Source organism: Theobroma cacao, chromosome 8 (assembly GCF_053813885.1).
Source record: "Theobroma cacao isolate CCN51 chromosome 8, ASM5381388v1, whole genome shotgun sequence".
Classification (NCBI taxonomy): Eukaryota; Viridiplantae; Streptophyta; class Magnoliopsida; order Malvales; family Malvaceae; genus Theobroma; species Theobroma cacao.
Genome location: NC_142646.1, coordinates 27,900,360 through 27,912,441, shown reverse-complemented (window position 1 = coordinate 27,912,441; position 12,082 = coordinate 27,900,360). Strand labels below are relative to the sequence as shown.

Sequence of the window (12,082 nt, the reverse complement as noted above, 5' to 3'; positions counted from 1 at the left end):
GTTAGTAATTTAATCGAGTAATAGGCCGAATTAGGTTAGCACCGCATTTAAGCGGTAGTCGGATAAGTTGCATGTCATATCATGCATATATACCGAGCCTGAATTGATTTTATAATGGTCAAGCATTGATGTGGTGAATTATGTATTGTACATTGTGGATAGGTGGTGAGCAAATTACACTGGTAAAAGTACCAACATTGTGCTTGAAGACTGAGATTAGGAGTACATCGACTCCTAGAACTGTGAGTGGACAATTTATCGTCTTAAATATCTAGAGTAATTATACTTGTTTGATGCTTTTATTGAATGGTGAATTTAAATTATAAAATATTATGTTTTCCAATTAAAATGTTTTTTTAATAAAAATGAGATTTATACTGGTTTTAAAATCAAATATTGTTTTGGGAAAATTGAGTATATGGAGACTGTGTTGAAATTTATGATTTTATATGTTATTGAAATTGGGGCTTATGACACTATGGTAGCATGATGGCTAAATTTTTGGGGCTGGCATGAAATATATGAACAATTTTGGATTGGTCTCGGTAGACTGGATTACATTTTATTCGCCATATTATGCTACTGAAATTTTTATGGGTCTGGTGGTATATTAAACGGTCACTGCAGTGGTGGGGGTTTCCGTGGACTGCCTATGAGAGGGGCACGGTAACTCAATTATATACTTACCTCCGGGGGGAGATGTTGGGTGAAGTATCTCCTGAGGTATGATTTGAGTGCACCTCACGTTTGGGCCACCACGTGAGAGTGAGACTCAGCCAACGCCAAGGAACGGCTGTGTGTCAGATGTGAAAACATATTTATGGGTATGGGTCATTGAACAGCCTTGGCGGTCTCAGTGGGATACCTTGACGAAGGTACCCGCGAGAATGATATTGGCAGGGGCCAAGTTTAAAAAAATTCATAAGTCGGGGAAATTTTGATGAAAAGAAATTATTTGGTATAGATTGAAACGAATTTTGTGTTATGAACATTATTGAGATATAACGTTTTTATATTGTCTCCATCTACTCGGCTTTAGATGCTTTTGATGGTAATTGTTTACTCACTGGGATTATTTAATCTCACCCCTCTTCCTATCCATTTTTCAGGCTCAGGACAGTTTGTTGATAGTTGATTAAGACGAGAATTAATCTCGGAGTTGCATCATAGGAAGTAAGGGTTCGTAGCTCTACACCTTCTTGGTTAATTAGGGGCCCACGTGTCACTGTAAACGAAATTTCATACTTTAATTATCTTTATTACTATATGAATAAATTTATTTTACTCTTATGCTACAAAAGTTATTTTAGGAAGACTTTGAAAATATTGTGTTTTAAGAAAATAGAATATTTTATTTAATGTTTTTATTATATTCAAATAGCTATAATTTTACTTTAAACGAATGTTTTAGACTTCAAAATTTAATTTAAATCATGAAATATGTGTTTCCACTTACATATTACATTTTTTCGGATTTCGAAATTTCAAAAAAAAGAAAATGACGAAAATGCCCCAGTGAGCTAGAAAATAATATTTTTATTGTTTTGAGTTGGAAACAACTTATGATTTCTTGAAATGCGAGATTTAATAACTGTCGCTCACCGGGGAGATGCGGAAGTTGATGCTGAGCCTTGCGGGGTTTCGATCGGTATTCGGGGTAATGAGTGCTTATCGAGACGTCGCGACGGTTGTCACGGGCCCGATGGGAGTTCTGGGTCGTGACAAAAGCTCTTATATGGCACTGATTGGCAAAACAATTCTAGAGCAAGACAAGGTTACCAAACATCCTAACAAAATTATCTAGAGGCTACCACAACTAAAAAAACTAATGGGGGTGCAACCAATGTTGAAAAAAGCAATTAAGGCAAAAGTATAATACCTTATGGTAAACAAAACAGTTATGGTTCTTTTACAAATAAAAGAGGCAACAATTCTTAGATTCGATGTTTTACTTGTGAGGAGAAGGGACACACTTCTTTTGTTTGCCCACAACGAAAGGTGAACTTAACAAAATTTAGGGAGGAATTAGAACCCATTTATGATTAATATGATGAGGAAACAGAGGAAATTGATTTGTATCCTGCACAAGGTAAGTCCTTTGTGGTACGAAAGTGATGACTACAACAATCAATGAGGAAGCAGAAGATTGGAAGAGACGACGTATTTTTCGCACACATGTTGTTTATGAAGGTAAAGTTTGTGATCTTGTTATTGATGAAGGAAGCATGCAAAATATTATTTCAAAAGAGACAATAGATAAATTGAAACTCCCTACAAGCAAACATCCTCATTCTTACAAGATTAAGTGGCTAAAGAAAGGACATGGGGTACTAGTAACTACTTAATGTTTGGTGAAATTTACTATAAGTTGTAACTTGGATGATGAGGCTTTATGTGATGTTATGCCAATGGATGTTAGTCATATTCTTGTTGGTAGACCTTGGTTGTATGATCATGATATGGATCATAAGACGAAACCAAATACCTATTCCTTCCACCAGGACAACAAGAGGTATATTTTATATCCTCTTAAAAAAGAGTCTAAGCAATTAGCAACTTCAAGCCCCACAAGCAACAAAATCAATAAAATCACTAGGTATTTATCTATTGAAAATTTTGAAGTTAAAGGCAGTAACAAAGAAGAATTGAAACAAGTGAATTCAAACGTCTATGAAGAGTATGTCAAGGCCTACTCGTCGAAGTCGAGTTTTTTCTGACCCCAAAGGGACTAACGCAAGCGCATCTAGAATTCTATTTTATTTAATAATTTTGTTAGCTTAGGATTTTATTTTTTTTATTTTATTTAGTTTGAGATTTATTTTTGTATCTTTATTAGAATTTTACATCATGTTTGGCTGGGGGAGTGGCTAACCATTTCACTTTTAATCCTTAAAAAAATTTTCTTCCCTCATTTTGTTTGTTTTTGGGGAAGGAATAGCTATTCCAAAAGACTGACTATTCCTCAAAACTTGGCAAAACCTTTGAATAGCTAATACCACATTCTCCCATGGTATTAGCTATTTCACACCCATAGGACTAACGTCCAAACACTTTGGATTATAATGTCCTTACTTATTTACAAAAATTACAAACTTAAACTTATAAAATTAATATTTTAAATTAAAAAATTAAAAAATTATTAATATTTTCATATTTTAATATAATATATATTAAATTATAAATAAAATATTAATTTTTAAATTATTAAGTGAAAATGTAAATTAAAAAATAAAAAATGCAAATAGAGAAAAAATAAATCTTATTTTAATCAAAAGTTTAAGTTATTAATTATATATTATAAAATATTTTGAATCTAAAAATTAATTAAAAGCACTAATATTTTAATCATAATAATATTTAAATTATAAATAAAATATTAATATTTAAATTACCAATTATTAATATTTTAAAACAATTATAAATTATTAATATTTTAAAAATAAAATAAAAATAAATAATCATAATAACATTTAAATTATAAATAAAATATTAGTATTTTATAATATTAATGATTAAATTATAAATAAAATATTAATATTTAAATTATCAATTATTAATATTTTAAATAAAAATATAAATTATTAATATTTAACATATAAAATTAAATAAAAGTAAATAATCATCATAACATTTAAATTATAAATAAAATATTAATATTTAAATGATAAATTATTAATATTATAAATAAAATATAAATTATTAATATTTATAAAAATAAAATAAAATAAATAATCATAATAACATTTAAATTATAAATAAAATATTAATATTTTATAATGTTAATGATTAGATTATAAATAAAATATTAATATTTAAAAAATAAAATAAAATATCAAATATATAATAAAGGTTATTTTTATTTTTTTATTTTCTATACTTTTCTTATTTCAAAGTTATTGTTACCAACCAAATACTGCAATAAATCGTAATAATTATTCATGTCCTATTCCATTCATCGTACCAAACTACGTAATAACTATTTTATTGCATTCTCATCTCATTCTATTCCCACATAATAGCTATTTTATTCCAATATCTATTTCACGAACCAATCGTGCTATTAATACTAAGTCTTTATTTAGGATTAAAATTACTATTTGATTAGGATTTATCTTAATTAGTTTAAATAGGTGATCCTAAATAGAGAATTATTATTGTTAATTTTTTTATTTTAAATTTTTATTCAAAAGGTTTTTTTAAAACTCAATTATCTTTTATTATTTCAAACACAATCAAACCCATTCAAACCTAATTGTTTTGATGTTCAAAGTGTCCTAATCCTTCTAGCTACATCACTATAAGAAATATTTTATCTTTCCAGAGGTGATAATTTCTTTGTTTCAATTCGCAGATTTTAAACAAATCGTCAATGGCTTCTAAACGGATCACCAAGGAGTTGAAAGATCTGCAGAAGGATCCTCCTGTTTCTTGCAGTGCAGGTTTGTTTCAGTCTTTGTTTCCTCTATATATTTCCCTCTATTACATTTATCGATTTTGGGGTCTTATAGATCAACTAGAATTGTTTTTGAGGACAATTTTTGTAGACAAAAACGTTTATGAGCTTGAAGAATAGTGTTTTTAGCTTGTCTTGTTCATATATAGATTCACTGGCTTGGTCTTGTTCATAGGTCCTATTGGAGATGGCATGTTTCATTGGCAAGCAACGATTATGGGTCCAGCAGATAGCCCTTATGCTGGTGGGGTGTTTTTGGTGTCAATTCACTTTCCTCCTGATTATCCCTTCAAGCCACCGAAGGTAACAAGCAACACAATTTATCATATCTGAATTAGATTAAGATTGTTATCCTATACACCGATGAGTGAGTAAACCTGTCTTCACAATGAGTTTGCACAGGTGGCCTTCAAGACAAAAGTTTATCACCCAAACATCAACAGCAATGGTAGCATCTGTCTTGACATTTTGAAAGAGCAGTGGAGTCCTGCCCTTACAGTCTCAAAGGTAACTTCCATTGTTACCTTTTCCCTCTCTTTTTTCAGCTGATATGTGTCAGCCTTTCTAAACCGTTTGGTCATGAACAAAATTTTTGCAGGTCTTATTGTCGATATGCTCGTTGCTGACGGATCCTAACCCAGATGATCCTTTGGTACCAGAAATTGCACATACATACAAGACTGATAGAGCAAAGTACGAGTCTACTGCTCGTTCCTGGAGCCAGAAATATGCCATGGGTTAAAGACTTCGATGGTTGTGAGACTGCTTATGCCTACTGCCCATGGTTGCTACGTGTGTGCAAACTACTTTAAATTTACCTCATTTTTTACGAAGAGACATTAAGTTGTATGGTTTCTTTTTCGAAGTAATTAAATTTAATATTACAAACCTTTGCTGCATCTATTTCCTTAAGATGATATTGATGTGCTTAATGATGAAACCACAAACCACTTCATTACACGTAGATTCTACAAACATGGAAAATCAATTTCCTCTCTCTGAACAATTTGATTCATGTGCAAAAATTCAAGAAAAGAAGGAACAGAAGAAATTATGTATTATATATTGACAAGTTAAGGGTGAAAAGATATCAACATGGGAAACCAAATCCCAAACCGAAAACCTTACGAATCCCTCCCTTTACTAGCACCTATATAAACTGTTGATGGTTCATCCCACACACTAATAACTAGGTACAAAAGGATGGTTACCTGATGATAAGAAATGAAAAAGCAGTCAAAAGCAACAAAAACCTGCTGTGATTGTCACCCTGAAACAGATTTATCCACTTACATTTGCTTTACTCCTAGCATCTGCTGTGGAGGTGGTTCACCTCATTCTTCAGCTTCTAGGGGTTCAAGAATGTGGGCCCTATCATTACTAAGCCCCAATGCTATTTGATTTGGGTTATTAGATGGATGAGCTGCAATAAAAAGAGGGTAGACCTGTAAGCCATGTATAAAACAGTTTTAATGGGATGAATGGAGCTAGAAGAGGAGCTACAAATTGTTCTTTGTTTAAAGTCTTCAGCTGGTACGGGGTTGTGTATGTAAGCAGTTACATTAATCTGACATCTTACATCTAGTGTTGTAGAGACAAGAAACTTTATACATCCAGTTTTGAAGCTAATATATATTGACTGAGCATTTGAAGAATAGGTTGCAGATGTGATTGGAAGGTCTGCTTCTTTAGGAACCCAATGCAACAGAAAACTTTCACTCGTACAGATTGATGACTACTATTACTATATGAATCTATCTGAAGTTTCTGAATTGTTTGTATCAGCTGAATAACATGATACAGTAAGGGTGCTTAGTATATGCCTATCAGCCTTTCATGGACAGCAAGCAGGTGAACCTCATCTTGGCGAAACTAAATAAAGTTGACCACTGAAGGGTCTACCGCCTGCCCAAAGACAACACATAAACTTGCTTGCTAGCTTTTCCCATCCATTTGCATTCCAAACGCACAGCAGCATAACATTCAAGCTCACCATGTCATGTATTCGTTCTTAATCATTAATACAATTGAAGTTGAAAATCATAAGGAACCATGCAATAATATTTAAGTGTAACATGACATCGAATCATCTAAAAGTTTTTTTTTTTTTTTTTTTTGGAAAGAAAAAGGAGGTTGAAGGAAGGTGTGGGGGGGGGGGGGGGAGGGAGAAGGGGAGGGAGAAGAAAGTTAACCCTGCAAACTCAATGCCCATCAGAACCATAAGCAAATACACTTACTCCAGGGACTCTATATAAAGCAGGAAAAAGACCCAAGCGAAAATGATAACTTTAAGAAAAAAGTTAAAACTAATATGGCTTTCTAATTGCTGATATGGCCTGCTTTGGATGAACACAAACTAATTAATAACTAGGGTAACCGAACCTGAAGGCGTACAAACAACTAACCTGGGAACCAGCTGCTGCTGATTCAAGCACATTTAAATTGTGAGAAAAGGCCAGGCATGTGCTATGCTTTTGATGACATTCAGGCTTGGCTTGATTCTGTGGAAACATGGATTGTAGCAGTGGAAAATATCAACAAACTTATCATGTTTGTAAAGCCCGATTTTATAAAATACATATCATGATATACATGTGATGATAGCATGATTGCATGTTAGGAGAGTCTCGAAAAATTTATAAAAATAGGTATTGTACTTAGAGGTACAACAAAGTTGATTTAAGCCTCGAACTAGATCAAATAGAGAATTTGAGATGAAATTAAGGATATTAAAGTACCAGAATGGTTTAATATGGTGATTTGGAGTTCGAGGATCAATTTGGAGTCAAACCGAAATTTTCGCTATCTAGGGGCAAAATGGTCATTTGCCACCTGGGGACAAAATGAGAATTTTTAGAAAAGATTTTTTGACCCCATTTGACTTATTAGAGTATGATTTGAGTATTGGAGTATGGTTTGAGGTTAAGAAGTGAAAAAAAATTGTAATTCCAGTATTTTTCAGAGCATAGGGGTAAAATGGTAATTTTACCATCTCAGTGGCAAAATTGTAATTTTACGCCACCATGACATTTGTCAAGCTCCAGAATTCTACCTATTATTATTTTATGCTATGGATAAATATTAGAGCATTTGTGGTGGTGAGAAAAGGCTTAAAAATTAAGTTAAAATAAGTGGACCAATAAAAAGGTGACATGTGTCAAAATTTTAATATTTTTATATTACCATTTAAAAACCAGCCCACACTCTTTCACTCAGCATTTCAAGGCCGACCATCACCTGTAGAAAAAAGAAGAAAAGAAAAGAAAAACCCTAGGGAGGAAAAACTAAGGAAATTTTGTTGAATTTTCAAGAAATTGGTGACTAAAGGTAAGATTTTTAATATTAAGCTTGAAATCCATCTTGCCCATGCATTCTTTTCCATTTTCCATGAATTAAATTAAAGTTTTCATGAGGGGCAATATGCTGGCCAGATTTAGAGAGAAAAAGTTGGTGATGAATTTAGTTGAATTTCAAAGTAATTTAGTGTTTTTAGGTGTTTAGTAACATTTAGTATGAAAATTAAGCAAGAAATCCACATGCCCATTATAGAACCTATCTTGGCTGAATTTTATGGGTGAGGATTGATGATGAATTTGGTTGTTTTTCATGCCATTTAGATGTATTTGATGCTTAGGAATACCGAAAATTGAAAACGGGTACTGAAAAATTTTACTCGCTTTAGTTAGCAATTTGCACCATAATGAGGGATATTTTGATAATTGCACTTAGAATAAATTTTTATTGAAGTGTGTGGAATTTTGGGGAGTACTGGAAGTGCAATAAATTAATTGGAATCGAATTGGATGTTTAGACCGATTAAATAGTGTATAGTGCACGATAGGCCGAACACCTCCCATTTCATTGCATGCATTCATATAGAACATAGAATAGTTTTGTGATGATTTAGCATAAGTATATTAAATTTCCTGTTGCACATTATGTATAGGTGGTGAGCCCTCGGATAAGGGCAAAGGTATTGCACCCGAGGATCGAGACTAGGAGTGTTGTAAATTCCCGTCAAAGTGAGTAACCACTGTTCATCTTATCTATCTAAAGTATTTTTACAATCGATTTTATGATTTTAAGAATATTGAACCTAAATGAATTTTATGTTCTATGACTAGTAATCGATTTAAGGAATAAAGTTTATGAATTATTTTACAATTCAATAATGTTTTTGAAAATGAGAGTATGTGGAGACCAACCTTTGATGTTGCCTATATATTTAAGTTTACGTGCCAATGTTTGGAATTGATGATTTATGAACTGATACGTGATGACATATGTGGCTGGGTTTTTGAGTTGTGAAATATATAAACTGTTGTTTTTCTTTGACAGGCTGGGTAGTATTATGTTAGCCATGTTATGCTGTCAAAATTATATTGATTGGTGGGTTATTTAATTAGCCACTGTAGTAGGCAAGTTTTCGTGGATTAGCCTATTAGAGGGGTACGGTAAACCCCGTTATATTTACCTTAGTATGAGAGGCACGGAGGATATCTCCTAAGGTACGATAGAGTTTACTTCACGTTGAACCACCACTTGAGGATGAACTCTGCCAACGCCAAGGGATGGCTAAATTATGTTTTTATGAGTAGTTGTTAACTTAATAACCTTGGCGGACCCGGTTGAATGCCTCGACCAAGGTATCACCGAGTATAATTTTTGGCACGAGCCAAGTTTTTGAGAAAATTATAAATCGAGATGTGTATTATAATGAAATGTGTTATTTTACATATACATATATATGATTTAAAACAAGTACAAAATGTTGTGGATTATGGTATCATGAAAAGTTAACTATCTCCATTTACTCGGCTTTAGAAGTTAATGACGGACTTTGTTTACTCACTGAGTTTATGAAAACTCACCCTTTCTTTTTAATTATTTCAGATTCAGGATAGTCTGTAGGCAGTCGATTTCATCAATGATTTCTTTTGGACTTACTTCCTTGAAAATTGTAGGTCTACCTTCTTGCACACTTTTGGTTATCTCGGGGCCCATATGCCACTGTAGGATAATATTGAATACCTGGTTTACTGTATCACTATGTGTATGAATTTATTTTGTTCTCACGCTACAAAAATTATTTATGCATAGTTCTATAAAATTTGTTTTATAAGAAAATGGAATATATTATCGAATATTTTTATTTAGTCTAATTAGCCAACTTTTCACTCCAAATGGATGATTTAGATTACAAAAATTTATTTTTAATTGGAAATAGATATCTTTCTATCATACGTTGTATTTTTATCAGGTTTCGAAATTTTCAAGTAAAAATGACCAAAATACCCCTGTGTGGTCAAAATTTTGTTTTGATTGTTTTCGATCTAAAATAGTTTATATTCTCTTAAAACTTGATATTTAGTAACTATTGCTCACAGGAAAAGTGAAAAACTGATGCAAGAGCCTTGCGAGGTTTCAGTTGACATACGGGTAATGAATATTTACCGAGACTTCGCGGCGATTGTCACGGTCTCGAAGAGAGTGTCGGGTCGTGATAATGTTAGAGAGCAGAGACAATGTATTCGGATAGAAGAGTCATTGAAGCCGATAGCAAAATTATGCTCGTTAAAGAAAGTAAACTATAAAAGATTCTGTTGTTTCTTTTGGGAAAATTCAGATTCCAACTATGCATGCTCCAGGAGATGCAGGAAAGCATCGAGAAAGAATTTTTGCCACAGAGCATGCAAGACTTGCTGCAAGAGATGCCACTGCGTTCCACCCGTTACCTATGGCCACAAGCATGCCTGTCCCTGCTATGCAAGGCTCAAAACACATGGGAATAAGCCCAAGTGCCCCTGATTTCAAACCCACAATCAGGTATATTTGGATCATGAGGATATCTACCATCTGCTGTAATAAGGGAAAATATTCCCACCAGTTCTATACTTTGAACTACTAGCATTTAGTGCTCATTTGGGATTGCCTGTTCAGGATCATCATTTCAATGATCAAATTTCATTATTGCTTAAACTTTATTAGTTTTTATTTCAAGTTATTATTCATGCAGAAAGGAGCTAAGTCTCTGCTTAAAGTTTCAATCAAAGCTGCCAATAGATCTGCAAAAACATCAGAAACAACTATAATTGAAACTGCAATTTAAGGTTTCCTTTGTTCCTCGGATGTAAGTGTATATGTTAGGGGTCATGCGTTTGTCCTGGGTAAGTCTCTTATTCCTCCTACGTTATCCGACCTAGCATGAAATCATGCTCCATTGCAAGTTCAAGTTACCTGATGAAAACAGCTTGTTTGAGTCTCTTAAAATTCGAAACTTTTATTTGATTAGAATTCTAATATACATACAACTTTCAGTAGTTTTATAATTTTAAAATTTTTATTTAATTAGAATTCTAATTTACATACAACATAGAGTAGTTTTATAATTTTAAACTTTTTGTTCTACGTTGACTCCTAATCGTATTTTATTTTGGAATCTTGTATTATAAAACTAGGTTTATAGCTTTGGAAGGTAAACATTGTTTTTGGTAGTCTTAAAAAAGGATTTCTTAGAAATTTTATTATACTTTAATTTTCTAGCAATAGAAGAATTGTTTCATTCCATGAATCACATTGGGGCAGTAAACAAAACCAACTGTCTTGACATAACTAGCTAATTATATCTATCCTTTTAAATAAAATTCTAAATTTAACTTAGGTTCATTAAAAATGACTGGCTTTGATTTAGAGAACAAAATTAGGATGTTAATTAAATTAAAGATAAATATGATGACTCGTTGCTGAAATTTAATTTGATAATCTATTGATTTTTAAAATATAATTAGTCAAAATTTGATATTAGCTTTAAATTATTTTAATTAATTAAAGATAAATATGAATACTCATCGATGAATTTTGATCGATAGAATTACAAATTTTTTAAATTTAATTAACTAAACCTAGTGTATTTATCTTAAATTCCTCGAAACTTAATTATTTAATAATTAATTATATAATTGACTTAAATTACATCATCAATTTCACATATCTGATTCATCACTTAGAAATTCTTTAATTAACTAAAAACACATTGCACCTTTTTGTTTGCTTAAAACACAGAATTTTTTTTTCACTTTCAATTGTTAAAAACATAATAGTTAAGTCTATGATCTCTCCTAATGAACAACATCAAATCCTTTGAGAGCTGGTTGCATTAATATATATAGAAATAATCTTGTTTGAAGCTCAAGGGCACTTGTTTCTATTTCCATGAAGGCACACTTGGTCTGGCAATCTAAATATAGAATCAAAAAGGCACATTATTGAACCATCAATCACACAATTTCAAATACTCTATCAAGTATTTTTTTTTTAATTGGGAGCAGGAGATTCGAATCATACTCTCTAAACAATGAATCGTGCACCAACCAATAAACCAAATACTCATATGTAAATGTTTTATCAAGCATATATATGATTCCCACCTAATAATATTATCATAAAGAAATGATTAATTACTGTTTAGGGAAATCTAAGACTACGAACAAAAACTGCTCACAAACCCTAAAATCATGGTACCTCAGATATAAGAGAAGACAAAGAACAGCAAGTACAAGTGTTGTCTTGGTGCTGGCCATTTCCAAACTTGTTAGGATATATTTCTTTTGTTGTTCCTATTTTCTTCTT

General features: G+C 32.1%; 2 protein-coding genes and 1 long non-coding RNA gene across 4 annotated transcripts in view; all 3 read left to right on the top strand.

Moving 5' to 3' along the window:
• LOC148761295 (uncharacterized) overlaps positions 1 to 1,611 on the top strand; it is a 53,130-nt gene extending 51,519 nt beyond the window's left edge. For both annotated transcript variants that reach the window (XR_016027982.1, XR_016027981.1), the window contains exons 2-3: positions 163 to 242; positions 1,110 to 1,611. This is a non-coding gene — a long non-coding RNA (uncharacterized LOC148761295). The remainder of the gene's footprint in view (positions 1 to 162; positions 243 to 1,109) is intronic.
• Positions 1,612 to 4,354: 2,743 nt separating this feature from the next.
• On the top strand, positions 4,355 to 5,195 carry LOC18592944 (ubiquitin-conjugating enzyme E2-17 kDa-like). Its single transcript, XM_088808915.1, has 4 exons — positions 4,355 to 4,439; positions 4,629 to 4,756; positions 4,856 to 4,960; positions 5,052 to 5,195. The coding sequence occupies exons 1-4, from the start codon at positions 4,370 to 4,372 to the stop codon at positions 5,193 to 5,195; spliced, it is 447 nt and encodes a 148-aa protein (XP_088665041.1). The 5' UTR covers positions 4,355 to 4,369.
• Positions 5,196 to 8,394: 3,199 nt separating this feature from the next.
• Positions 8,395 to 10,267, top strand: LOC148761294 (uncharacterized). The gene is made up of 2 exons (XM_088809169.1): positions 8,395 to 8,475; positions 9,841 to 10,267. Exon 2 carries the CDS (start codon positions 9,857 to 9,859, stop codon positions 10,259 to 10,261), a length of 405 nt encoding a protein of 134 aa, XP_088665295.1. The 5' UTR covers positions 8,395 to 8,475; positions 9,841 to 9,856; the 3' UTR covers positions 10,262 to 10,267.
• The last annotated feature ends 1,815 nt before the right edge of the window (positions 10,268 to 12,082 follow it).